This window comes from Diabrotica virgifera, chromosome 8, assembly GCF_917563875.1.
Source record: "Diabrotica virgifera virgifera chromosome 8, PGI_DIABVI_V3a".
NCBI classification, from domain to species: domain Eukaryota; kingdom Metazoa; phylum Arthropoda; class Insecta; order Coleoptera; family Chrysomelidae; genus Diabrotica; species Diabrotica virgifera.
In genome coordinates, this window is record NC_065450.1 from 175,851,103 (window position 1) to 175,865,676 (window position 14,574).

General features: G+C 34.3%; 1 protein-coding gene across 1 annotated transcript in view; it reads right to left on the bottom strand.

Moving 5' to 3' along the window:
• The window catches only part of LOC126890515 (ATP-dependent RNA helicase DDX3X-like), a 117,553-nt gene that overhangs the window by 13,216 nt on the left and 89,763 nt on the right, over positions 1-14,574 (bottom strand). Inside the window, exon 7 of the mRNA XM_050659512.1 lies at positions 11,752-12,062. Within this exon, the coding sequence (XP_050515469.1) occupies positions 11,752-12,062 (311 nt within the window). The remainder of the gene's footprint in view (positions 1-11,751; positions 12,063-14,574) is intronic.

Sequence of the window (14,574 nt, forward strand, 5' to 3'; positions counted from 1 at the left end):
CAAATTGCATAAATCAATATTTTTTGCCCGGACAATTTTTTTAGGTTTTTTGGATCATTCTGCGCAAAAAGGTCTCTTATAATTTTTCTGTAAAGTTGATCGTTTTAGAGTTATAAGCAATCTAAGATTGAAAACAAAAAAATCGAGAAATGGTGATTTTCAAAGCTTAATAACTCTTCTCTTCTTCTTCAAATGCAAATCCACTAATGGATGTTGGCGATCACATTTTCCATTAACTCTCGGTTTCTTGCAATGTGGATCAGTGATTGTATGTCGGTAATCCCTGTCCATTGCCTTATGTTTCGGAGCCAGGACATTTTCTTGCGTCCTATTCCTCTCTTGCCTTCAATTTTACCCTGGATTATAAGTTGAAGGAACTGGTATTTTTCGTTTCGCATGATGTGACCCAAATACGCCGTTTTTCTTTTCTTGATGTTTTCGAAAAGCTGACGTTCTTGGTTGATTCTTTTAAGGACATCCACATTTGTGACCTTCGCCGTCCATGGTATCTTTAGGATATGGCGATAAAGCCACATTTCGAAGGCTTCTAATCTGTTTATATCCCTCGTTTTGAGTGTCCAGCCCTCTATGCCATATAGCAGCACCGACCACACGTAGCATTTAGTAAACCTTAGTCTCAGTGTAAGGTCGAACTCTGAGCAGCTCAGTACCTTCCTGAATTTTACGAAAGCTTGTCGAGCTTGCTCAATGCGACATTTTACTTCCCTGTCCGATGCCCAGTCTTCAAAAAGCCACGTTCCTAGGTATTTGAATTTGCTCACTCTCTCAATGGACTTAGTATTCAGTGTTATGGTGGAGTTTTCAAATGCATCCAAGTTTCTGGAGATGATCATGAATTTGGTCTTTTTGGTATTAATCTCTAATCCCATTCGCTTACTGTATTCTCCGATTATAGTGACAAGTTGTTGAAGATCTGCTATGTTGTCGCAAATTAAGACAGCATCATCAGCATATCGTATGTTGTTGATTAATACTCCATTCACTTTGATTCCCATCTCTGCATCTTCCAAAGACTCTTGAAATATGGCTTCCGAATAAATGTTAAATAAAAGAGGGGAAAGCACACATCCCTGCCGAACACCCCTTCTTATATGTATGGATTTGGATATAGAATTGTCTATTTTTAATTGTGCTGCCTGATACCAGTACAAGTTTTCAATGCATCTTATGTCTTTTTGGTCTATATCAAGCTTCTTGAGGATCTGCATTAACTTGTGATGTTGGACACGATCAAACGCTTTCTCGTAGTCAGCACAGGAATACGTCCTTCCTCTGATCGTAACAATTTTGGACCAACACCTGTGTTGCTACTATTGCTTCTCTTGTTCCCAAACCTTGCCTAAACCCAAACTGAGAATCACTTCACTGATGTCCCATTCACATTTTTTGTATAATCTTTGATGTAGTATTTTTAAGAATATTTTTAAAGTGTGACTCATCAGGCTAATGAGTCTGTGATCCTCACATCTTTTTGCATTGACTTTTTTGGGTAGGGGAATAAATGTAGAGAGCAACCACTGCTGAGGATAGCAACCAGTTTCATAAATAAAATTAAATATTTTATGTAGTGCTGAAATTCCCCTTTCATCTAGTAGTTTGAGTATTTCTGAAGGGATTTCATCAGGTCCAGGTGCCTTATTGTTTTTTGAATATAATGTTGCCTTTTCTATTTCCTCTTTAGTAATTGAAGGGCCAGTCAGCTGGTCGTCTGTATAAACTTCACTCATGGGTCTTTCGTCATGAAAGAGCTCCTGAATATAGTTTTCCCATACATGAATTTTCTCTTTTTCACCTAGCACTACCTGGTTATCCTGATTAACTATAATAGTTGGTCTTCGTTTTCTGTATATTCCAGCAGTCTCCTTAAGCTTTTTATGTAAATTCCGATCGTCGTGCTGTCGTTGTAAATGTTCTAGATCGATACATTGTTGCTTAAGCCATTCATTTTTTGCTATTCTTATCTTTGCTTTTATTTGCCTGTTAATGTTTTTATATATATTGCTGCCATCTGGGTCATTTTTGTGTCGTCGTCGTTCATCCATTAGTAATAGTATTTCTTCTGTCATCCATTTTTGCTTCTTGTTCTTTGGTTTGTACCCCAAGTTGCTTTTCATGATGTCTGTTACGCACTTGTAATCGTATTCCATGTTGGTGTTAGATCTTCGGTAATGTTTGTCGTCAATATTTGAATTTGTGTGTTTATTTCATTACTTATTTCTGCTTGTATCATTGGATCTTTCAGTTTATCCAATGCGATCTGTTGTTGAGTTTCAGGCTTGTTTTTGCATGAAAGAGCGATCTTTATGACGGCCACTAATAGTACATGGTCAGAAGGCACATCTGCTCCAGGATATGTGCAAGCTCTTTTGACAGTTGTGCTGAATCTACCGTTGATGAGAATGAAGTCTATCTGATTTCTTATTATGTTCTGAGCTCTATCGGCTGGAGATTTCCAAGTATAAAGGCGACGGGGGTGGAGTTGGAACCATGTGTTGGTAACTCTCATGTTTTCTTCCTGACAAAATTGTACAAGTCGGTCACCCCTTTCGTTCCTTGTTCCAAGACCATAAGGTCCAACTACGTCTTCAAAGCTGCCTTTTCCTATTTTGGAATTAAAATCTCCCATAATTATGTTAACATCATGTTTCTTTGTCAATTTAAGCAATTCTTTGATTTCACTATAAAAGTTTTCCACCTCTTCATCTGCTGCATCTGCAGTTGGTGCATAGACCTGTATGATGTTGAGATTATTTGGCTTCGCTTCAAGTTTTACCAAGGCTGTGCGGTCGGAATATGGTACAAACTCTGTGACAGCTCTCATCAATTTTTTACTTATCATAATCCCAACGCCTTTTCTATGATCGCGGTCGTAATTGCCTGAGTAAAAGAATGTTCCGCTCTCTGTGGTGCATTTACCGGATCCAGGCCACCAGGTTTCTGAGATCCCCAGGATATCTAGATCGATTCTGCACATTTCTTGGGTTAGGTTAGCCAGCTTCCCGGCTTCAAATAAGCTGCGTGTATTCCAGGTGCCTATCTTTAATGTCTTTCTTAAGTTTGCTCGTACATTTCTAACATTCAAGACCGTTCCCCCCGGAGATCCGATTGGGGAACCATTTATACCTCCGGATATTTTTGAGTTGAATGTATTCATGTGATTCTCTTGGGAAAAAATAATGAAGGTGGTATCCCGTTGCCTTCCTTCATGCCACTTCCAGGCTTAGTTTTCAGCCGTCCACTATGGAACAGACGCCGTTTGCAACCGCCCATTCTGGGTACAGACGTTGCTATTTTCACCATATCTGGCTACCCTCACTCGGTTAAAAGTTATTATTGAAAGTCAGAAAGTGACTAGATCAAAGTTTAAAGTCTCTTCTACAAGATCCTGAAGAAATTTTTGTTATTATTTTATTACTGAGCTGTTATTTTTAAGTAATAATAATGAGCGCCATGCAAGTGTTTGGCGGCCGTAAATGCTGAGTGCGAGAGAGATGCATTCCGGCAGTCCAATTGTGCATCTTACTCGCACTCACATTTACAGCCGCGTCAATACGATCTAACCCAGTGGTTCCCAACGGGGGCGGTACCGCCCACCGGTGGGCGTTGAAGAGAGATAAGGGGGCTTTTTGGGTCCAAGGAAAATTTGGGGGGCGTTGAGGAACAGCTGCCGCCCCCCTAAAGTAACTCATTGCTTCTTTGCTTCTAACAACTTTGCTTTTCGCTTCTCACACAGAAATAGAGAAGGTGAATCCGAAAATATAAACGAAATGCACAAAATGCATTTTGGTTATGCACCGTGCAATTTTTTATTTATCACTCAGTCCAACACTGCAACAATTTCGACGTTGCAGTCGAACGTTTCAGTTTGGTTAGTATAATTCCACTTCCAGTAGAACCTTTCTGCTTTAAGTGAATTTTGGCTCCTCCATCGCTCAGCGGCATGGTCAGGCATAACTTAATCATTCGAGATTGTTTCGCTAAAGCAGGGTGGTGAATTTTCTGTGTGTTATTTGCAGAAAGTTGCAGTGCATTTATTAGAAATATATTTTATTGTAATACATATTTGTCACAAAGGTAAGTATCTACGTGGCATTTATATCACTTACTATAATTCTTCATTATTTTTCCCTATCGTAATTTACGAAGTATTTGTAAAAATGTAATAAATCTAAATTTGTTTCCTTATATGTATAGTTATTGTAAAATATTCAAAAAGTACCAACTTGCACAAACTGGATCAAAGTAAAAAGTTAATTAGGACCTACCTACACTGAGAGAAGAATTGGGGAAAAAGTACAAAAAATCTTAATAAAATTTACTATACTGAATAGTAATCTGATCATAGACTGCCAACAATAAACTATTTACTGAATATAAAGTTATTTTTATAATATGTGTACAGTATGGTAATTTTTAATAAGTTGTTTTGTAATTTTTCCTCAAATTCTTCTCTCAGTGTATATTTATTTACTTGTGGCATGTTTTAAATTTCTCGACTACTTGCTTGGATATTCCGCCACTCTGAAATATTGATTTTGCTAACTAAAAAAATATTTAAAAGTTTATTATTTAAAATTATCAAAGCGGTGGCTACAGCATATTTATTTTTACAGATATACCTACAGTATGTCCGATCCAAAGAAAAAGTGCAAACAATACAATGTCGAATATTTCAAGTATGGTTTTATTCAGTCGCCTTCTAATAAGGCATTACCAATGTGTTTAATTTGCCAGAGAGTTTTCTCAAATGAAGCCATGAAACCTTCACGATTACAAGAACATTTGACCAAAATACATCCCGACAGAAAAGACAGAAATTTATCATATTTTGAAATGCTCAAAAAACAACATTTCAAACGTCCAACTTAAGCTAGTATCTTTTCAGCAGCATCAAAGCATGACGATGATGGGCTACGTGCTTCTTATAACATTTCCTTACTTATAGCTAAATCAGGAAAACCCCATACTATTGGCGAAGAATTAATACTGCCAGCTGTAAGTGAAGTTTTGCGGACTGTACTGCACCAGCCGGCATCTGATATTATTAAAAAAATTCCATTAAGCCATAATACGGTACAGAGACGAATTGACGAAATGTCTGAGGATGTGGAGCGTTCTCTAACTGATTATTTAAAGACTACTGAGTTTTCTTTACAGCTTGACGAATCAACTCTGCCAAACAATGAATCTTTACTTCTTGCGTACGTTCGCTTCATAAAAAGTGAAAAAATCTGTCAAGAACTGTTATTTGTAAGAACACTGGAAACAGATACTAAAGGCAAATCGATATTTGATGTTCTGGAACAGTATTTTACAGATAAAGGTATACCTCTGGAAAATGTCATAACTGTTGCTACAGATGGTGCTCCGGCAATGGGTTGGACGACACCGCGGACTGATAGCATATTTGAAAAAAGCGGTACCAAATATACTCGCCGTGCATTGTGTAATTCACAGACAGCATTTAGTTGCAAAAAATCTTAGTGATCGCCTTCATTGTTCACTACAATATGTAATTACTGCAGTTAACAAGATCAGAAGCAGTGCTCTCAATGATAGATTGTTTAGAAAACTGTGTGATGAAAACGACGAGAATTTTAATCGTTTATTGTTGCACACAGAAGTTCGATGGCTTTCGAAGGGTACCTGTCTAAAAAGATTTTATGATCTCTTTGACTCAGTTTTAGAGTTTTTTGAAAGCAAAGATGATTCTTTGAGAGACAATTTATTAAAATTTAAGAGCGATATTGCTTATTTAACTGATTTATACGATAAATTTAATGAAACAAACCTACAGCTACAAGGTGATAATTTGAATTTGATCAAAGCAAAAGGAACTATTTCCTCGTTTGTGTCAAAACTTAATTTGTATAGGCAAAATTTGGGTCGGAGACAATTTCATCAGTTTCAAAATCTTTCCTCTGTGGAGACAAATGATGAAGACATTCTGGTATATTGCCAGCACTTGGAAGCACTTCAAGAAGATTTTAGGAATATATTTCAGGATATCCTTGCTCTGATTATTCCAGATTGGGTGCTAGAACCGTTCTCAAGTTTAGAAACAGCAGAATTATCACTACAGCAGGAATTGACAGAATTGTCAACAAATGAAGAGTTAAAAGTGAAATTTAAAAATGGATATCAAGAATTTTGGCTGCAATGTCAAATTTCAGTATTATATCCAGCTTTATGGGCTGCATCAAATAAGTTTTTCATTGCCTTTCCTTCATCGTATTTGGCTGAAAGAGGATTTAGCATAGTCAGCAATTTATTAACAAAGAAGAGAAATAGACTGTCCATAGTGGAGCGCGGTGATTTAAGATTGCTGATGACAAGTATGGAACCAAATATTGACAGATTACTATCATTACATCAAGCTCAGCCTTCTCATTAAAAATGTTATATTATTATATTGTTTTTTATGATATGTATTTAAGTTAAAGTTTGATCAATACATGAATATTGTATTTTTGAATAAAACATTTTTTTTTTAATTTGTTGTTGCTTGGATTAGTTAAGGGGCCGTCGAATCATATTTAAGGTAGTCTTTGACCCAAAAAAGGTAAAACAATTGTGAATGAAAGTGCGTTACTAATTTTAAGAATGGAATAGTTTTTTAAGGGGGGCGTTAAGTATTTTGTTTTTGGAAAAATGGGCGGTAGGCCGAAAAAGGTTGGGAACCACTGATCTAACCGCTCATTGTTATTAATTAAAAATAACAACTTAGTAATAAATTAATGACACAAATTTCTTCAGGATCATGTAGGGGGGGGGGGCTTTAGGCGTTGATTTAGTCACTTTCTGACTTTCATAATAATAATTTTTAACTGAGTTATTAAGTCTCAAAAAAGGCCATTTTCGTGTTTTTCAAATTTTAAATTGCTTATAACTCGAAAACGATCAACTTTAGAGAAAAATTATGAGACACCTTTTTTGTTCAGAATGATCCAAAAAATCTAAAAAAAATTTGTCCGGGCCAAAATATTGATTTTTGCAATTTGATTAAAAAAAATTTGGCTCACTTTTTACGTGGGTGACTTCTTGAACCTTATTCTGGGATGTCTCACGAATGTGATTATGCAAAAAAATCTCATGGGAATATTTTTCCCAACGAAACCGCCTTTTCGCCTTGTCTAAAACGGAGATAATAACAGCTATCAATCTCTGAGAAATAACAGGTCCCCGGGAATCGATAACATTGCTGCCGAATTACTTAAAACTGATCCGCATCTAACCGCTGAACTTTTGCTCCCCATAATCCGAGAGGTGTGGGAAACAAACCGCATTCCAGCGGGCTAGAAAAAAGGTAACATTATTAAGCTTCCAAAAAAGGGCAACCTCACACTGTGGAAAAATTGGAGAGGAATAACCTTGCTTACCGCCATAAATAAAATTTTCACGACCATCATACATAAACATAAAAGATTAACAAACAAGGTTGAATTTCGAACCAATCAAGCAGGTTTTAGACCAGAATCCTCCTGCAGAGACCACATTAATACTGTGAGGGTAATAATGGAACAATCGGTTGAATGGAACACACCTCTATACATGGTTTTTGTTGCTTTCGAACGTGCCTTTGACCGCCTATCTCATGCTGCTACATGGAAAATTTTAGAGCTAAGAAACATTCCCTTTTAAAATAATTTCCATTATAAAGTCACTGTACACTGAGGCGACATGCAGCGTGACACACAATGGGATCAACAGTGACGAATTTGACGTACTTACTGGAGTCAGACAGGGATGCGTGCTTTCTCCGTTTCTTTTTAACATAGCTTTAGACTATGTTCTCTTCAAACTAGACTCCGTCACAAAAGAGATACAATGGACGTTAACCACACATCTAAGCGGTCTAGAATACGACGACGATATCTGCATGTTAGGACAAAGGTTCCAAGATGTGGCCGACCAATTGGGAACACTTTCCACTGAAGCAAATTTTTTTTTCTTTTGTAATTTACATTTAAAGATTGTATTACATTTTTTATCTTTCGTAATTTTCTCAAAAAGAAATTGTTTATTTCATTTCTAAAGTAAAATAATTTAGTGCGTTTTAAAGATTACATCCTAAGCTTAAAAAAAACACATAAAATTGTAATAAATCTGTTCAAAATTGAGTAATACCGTCTTAAAGTGGTAGCAATTCTGTAAAACTAAGGAGTTTTCAAAAATTACATTTTTTGAGATGTTGTATCATTTGAATTAAATTTTTGAGTTTATTTTTGAATGAAACATCGTTTAGTAAGATGTTTGAAAGGTAAGTTGTGCAAATTTGAGAGTTTTATAGGTAAAATTGTATTAGTTACACATTTTTAAATCATTTTTAAACAAAATTCATGTAAGTCTCACTTTACACCCAAACCGTACTTATGCCCATACATTTTATTTCTTTTTATTATAACCATAAGATAGCTTAATCGTTCTTCTTTTATTAGAGATCAGGGAACGCAAAATTTTACGAAAACCTCCAAAAAATAAAGGAAGGATGAAAATTTGGAAATAGGTAGTTGAAATTGTCTATTATTATATAACAAAAAATTTACAATTCTACATCCCCTCCATTTTACAAGAATTGGAAAATACGGGGTGAAAAATACACGTTTAAAATAAGTCCGGAATTGGATACAATGACTAATTCTAAGTAACTTTTGTTCTATAGAGTTTTTTTACTAAGTCAATACTTTTCGAGTTATTTGCGAGTGAATGTGTTCATTTTTAACAAAAAAAAATGTTTTTGGACGGTTTTTCTGAGATAACTCAAAAAGTAAGTATTTTAGCGAAAAAATATTCTTAGTAAAAATATAGCTTATAAAAAAACTGAAAAAAATGGTGTATGCGTGAGGTCTGCAGACCCAGTAGAAGCAGAGTTGCAGCTAATGAAATGTAGGTTCTTCTTCGTCAAATTCCAAATCGAATATTTCAACGTGAAAGAACCAAAAAACTGAACACTTTTCGGGGAACTTTACAACTTTTTTAAATTGTTTAAAAAAAGGTTAATTTTTGTTTTTTTAAAAAAACTTCTAACGTTAAAAGTAAGTGAGTTACGCTCAAAATATTGTTGGTCCCTTTTATTGTTTGGTAAAAAAATGGCGAAAATCACCGCTTAATTAACTTCTCAAATAAAATTAATCGTTACCGCTTTACAAGTTACTTTATTTATGTATTGTTTATATTATCTATAAGTTTCATTGGTTTAAAGTGCTCAGTTTAAAAAAAATTGGGTTTAAAATAAAACATTTTTTTTTTGAAAAAAATCGTAATTTTTTATGGAATTAACTTAAAACAATTAGGAATACCAAAAATCTCAAAGAGTAATAAAATGTACGTTTTGCTTTTCTGAATATTTTTGATTTTTTGTTTTCTTGTTAGACAAAAATTGGTTATGTTATGGCTGTTCAAAATTTGCCTAAACTCGTGATTAGTTACTAGTTGAAGCCATTTTAATTACAGCTTTTTCAAAACGAAGCACTTTGAACTGATGAAACTTACAGATCATATAAATAATACATAGACAAAGTAACTTGTGAAGTGGTAATGTTAAAATGTATATGTGATGCTAATTAGGGGCTGATTTTCGCAATTTTTTTACCAAAAAATAAAAAGGACCAACAATATTTTGAGCGTAATTCACTTACTTTTAATATTACAAGTTTTTTTATAAAACAAAAATAAACCTTTTTTAAACACTTTAAAAAAGTTAAAATGAATTTTCCCCTTAAAGTGCTCCGTTTTTGGGTTATTTCACATTGAAATATTCGATTTGGAATTTGATGAAGAAGAACCTACTTTTCATTAGCTGCAACTCTGCTTCTACTGGGTCTACAGACTTCATGTATACACCATTTTTTTCAATTTTTTATGGGCTATATTTTCGGTAACAATATTTTTTTCGCTAAAATACTTATCTTTGAGTTATCTCCGAAAAACCGTCCAAAAACATGTTTTATTTTGTTAAACATGAACATATTCACTCGCAAATAACTCGAAAAGTATTGACTTAGTGAAAAAACTCTATAGAAGAAAAGTTGTTTAGAATTAGTCATTTTATCCAATTCCGGTCTTATTTTGAATGTATTTTTTTCATCTTCGAAAAGGGTGTATTCCCCTCCATTTTTGTAAAATGGAGGGGAATATAGAATTGTAAACTTTTTCTTACATAATAATAGACAATTTCAACTACCTATTCCCAAATTTTCATCCTTCCTTTATTTTTTTGGGGTCAGATTATTCTCTGATCGGGCTATATGTCCAATTTGTAAAATTTTATTTGATCCATTAGTTAAATAATTATATTAAAATAACTCAACCGTGCACTTCGCCGAACGCTAGTTTACAGTGCGCCAATGTTTGTGAGAAGGGTGACTTAAGCGTTATAAATAAAAAATTATAGAACCTATAGATTTAATTTTAGAAAAATCTTTATATGGCTTTTTTTTTGTAAAATTTTATGAATTTTTCAATGGTCAAGTCAGTTTATTTTCTAAGATTTATATTTTAGGAGTTATTTAACCCGGGAGTAGTCGCGCTCACTTCTGTGACGTCGATAGTCGCGTGTGAGATTCTATCTCAAAATACGTATTTAAAACAAATTTTTATTTTGTACATCTTTATCTACTTTTTATATTGAAAATATATATTTCTAACAATTTTATTAAAAAAAACTGTGTTAACGGCCACCTGCCAACATCGGCCACCTGTCCTAACGGCCAGTTTAAAAATTTCCCAAACCAATGATATGTAGACTACAAAAACTGGCAATACCGTCCACCTTTCTATATCAGCCAAAAGTTCTTTCATTTTTAGTGGCCGTTACTGACAAATTTTACTGCACAGTCAAACCTTGTTAACGACCACCTCCCAACATCGACCACCTGTCTTAACGGCCAGTTTAAAAATTTCCCAAACCAATTATATATAGACTACATAAACTAGCAATAGCGGCCACCTTTCTATATCGGCCAATAGTTCTTTCATTTTTAGTGGCCGTTACTGACAGGTTTTGGTTTTACTGTATTACGAAAAAGGATAAAATGTGAGATTCTATCTAACGGCGCGACTACTCGCGGGTTAAAGCTAATTGGCTCTCCCCAAAGCCATAAATTCCACAAAAAGAAGAAGAGGAAAAAAAAGTCCTACGCATTACTACACCCTTCCTCAAGGCACTTACGAAATTTTTTCAAAATTGCATAATATTTCATCAAGTTATCGCGAAAAAGGATAAAAATTGACATTCTATCTCACCGCGCGACTACTCGCGGGTTAAAAAAAAACAACTAATTTAGCAGTTTATTTGTTTAATAAAAAATGAAGCACCAACTTCTAGAGTAGAACTTTTTAATATGTTGTTTATTAAACATTTCCTAATCAAATTACAAAAAGTTCTATATTGTTTTTTTCCGAAGTCAAAATCTCTATTGACTCCCCTATAATAGTATTGATCAATATCTTTAACCCATTCACTGCTACATTTCGCTTGAAGACATGCCCAGAAGCACCTATTTTTTAAAGCCCGACGGCCCTGCCTTACTACCATCCATGTTAATCTACCCGAGAAAAACAAAATCCGAAACGAACAAACTTTTTAGAAGTCTCGATATGTACTACGCTCGTCAACGTACGTCTACCTTGAACTCGCGCTCAGTTCCTACTGGTAATTAAAGTGAGAATGTCCATGTGTCATAATGTCACGGACCCGTGCCATACGCATTCAACGTGTTAACCACTCACCTCCATTACCGTATCCATTATTTCCATATCCGCTACCTCCAGACCTTTGACCTCTTTGGCTACCGCCACCAGATGTTTGACGGTAATCTCTGCTACCGAAACTACCTCCACCACTGCCATATCTTCCTTTGCCACCTCTTCTATTGGCACTGGGAGCTCTTCCGTCGGCTGCTACGCCTTCAAGCCAACTGGGGAATTCCTGTTTTGCTTCGATCAAAATGTCTAGCAAACCACTAGCCAGGTTTCTGTTGCGATCGTTGAAAAATGATGTCGCAAGACCGAGGTTACCCATACGACCCGTACGACCAATTCTGGAGAAGTAATGATTAATTATTGACAAAGGGCCTAGCCGGGTAAGATGGTGAAAAGTGCCCCCAACCCAATTTAAATTCCATATAGGCCACTTTTTAGCACATATAGAGGAACTCACTTTCTGAAATTTTTAGCCCCCTAGGTGGTCACGTGACCCCCCTAGAGCCTAATTAGGCTCTTTATGTTTTTATTTTTTATCTCAGCCGCATTAAGAGCTAGCCAAAAACTTTATTTAAAAAAGTTGTAAGTGTTAAAAAGATCTATACGAAAATATTTTTTTTTTTTTGGCGGGAAATTCTAATTTTTAGAACAATTTTAAACTTTTAAATAAATCTGAAAAAAAAACTAAGACACTCGTTTTTACGAAAATTAATTATAATGTGTATTTTTACACAAACTTTCACCCTGAATTTTTTCAGATTTTTAAAATTGGTGAAATGTACCTTTAAAAATAAAAAACCGCATTTTTTCGGTTTTTTTTTCGTTTTTTTGATATAATTTTATACATATTTTTCAAAAAATTTAACACCGTCACTAGAATAGGTAAAAAACTGAAAAATAATTGGGATTTGCTTCATAAAAATTTTTTGTAACGCCATCCATTTTCAAGATACAGGGCGTTGAAGAAAACAAAATTTTACATATTTTTTACGATTTTGCCGAAACTACTGGCAACATTGTAATAAAACTTGGCGGGTTTTAAGAGGTAGTTATTGTGCATCTTTTGACATACAACTAAGGATTTAATATTCATCATTGGCGCGCATAGGGGTAATGGTCTGAACTTTTCAAAGAAAAAAAGATAGTACGCCACTGACATATTTCAAATTAACAATCATTTTTGAATTCCTCGTTCAATTTGCAATAAAAAATCTATCTTCTCGTTTTTTCATACGACGCGCTGTTTTGCTGCAAAAAATGAAATATCTTAACGCTTCCAAAGTATTCGAATTAATTTTGATAATGGATGTATGAGTTTATTATGTATGTAGATGTAGAAACTACTAGAAGTTCGAATACTTTGTAAGGGTTAAGATCTTTTATTTTTTGAATAAAAATGGCGCGTCGTATGAAAAAATAAGAAGATACATTTTTTGTCACAAATTGAACGAGAAATTAAAAAACGATTGTTAATTTGAAATATGTCAGTGGCGTACTATCTTTATTCTTTAAAAAGTTCAGACCATTACCCCTATGCGAGTCAATGATGAATATCAAATAATTAATTGTATGTCAAAATATGCACAATAACCAGCTCTTAAATCCCGCCAAGTTTTATTACAATGTTGCCAGTAGTTTCAGCAAAATCATAAAAAATGTGTAAAATTTTGTTTTCTTCAACGCCCTGTATTTTGAAAATGGATGGCTTTACAAAAAATTTTTATGAAGCAAACCCCAATTATTTTTCAGTTTTTTACCTATTCTAGTGACAGTTTTACCTTTTTTGAAAAATATGTATAAAATTGTTTCAAAATACGAAAAAAAAAAACTGAAAAAATGCGGTTTTCTATTTTTAAAGGTACGTTTCACCAATTTTAAAAGTCTGAAAAAATTCAGGGTGAAAGATTGTGCAAAAATACACATTATAATTAATTTTCGTAAAAACGAGTGTCTTAGTTTTTTTTCAGAGTCATTTAAAAGTTTAAAATTGTTCTAAAAATTCGAATTTCCCGCCAAAAAATTAAAAAAAAAATTTTCTTATAGATCTTTTTGGAACTTACAACTTTTTTTAATAAAGTTTTTGGCTAGCTCTTGATGCGCCTGAGATAAAAAATAAAAACATAGAAAGCCTAATTAGACTCTAGGGGGGTCACGTGACCACCTAGGGGGCTAAAAATTTCAGAAAGTGAGTTCCTCTATATGTGCTAAAAATTGGCCTATATGGAATTTAAATCGAGCTGGGGGCACTTTTCACCATCTTACCCGGCTAGGCCCTTTACAACTTACATAAGTTAGACCCGGCCCTGGAAGTATTTGAGTATGCAAAACCTGAGGACCGGCAACTATGTTCGGTATTATTATATTTGTTACGGGCAGATAAAAAGCGATTTTTCACAAAAAAACATTTTTTTGTATTTTTTGGGTCATTCTAAGCAAAAAATGTTCTTACAAGTTTTTTTGTAAAATACATAGTTTTCGAGATAAGCGCGGTTAAACTTTAAAAAAATCAAAAAATTGCAATTTTTGAACCCGAATAACTTTTGATTAAAAAATAAAATAGCAATTCTGCTAGAAGCATTTGAAAGTTCAAGTCAAATTATACCGGCTTTGATTATACGCAATGTTGAAAATTAATTTTTTTTGTTAAACAAAGCTATAAGCAAACAGTGTTGGTTTATAGCTCCGACAAGGATTAAAACCGAACGGAACCGAAAAGGAGTCGTATTTTCAAATTCAATCGAATATTTTCGCATACGAGTTAACTCGAATGAAAAATTTCGTATACGAACGTGAATGTGTATTTTTGAATGTCCTTCGAAATTTTATACGTATACGAGCAGAATTTGCACC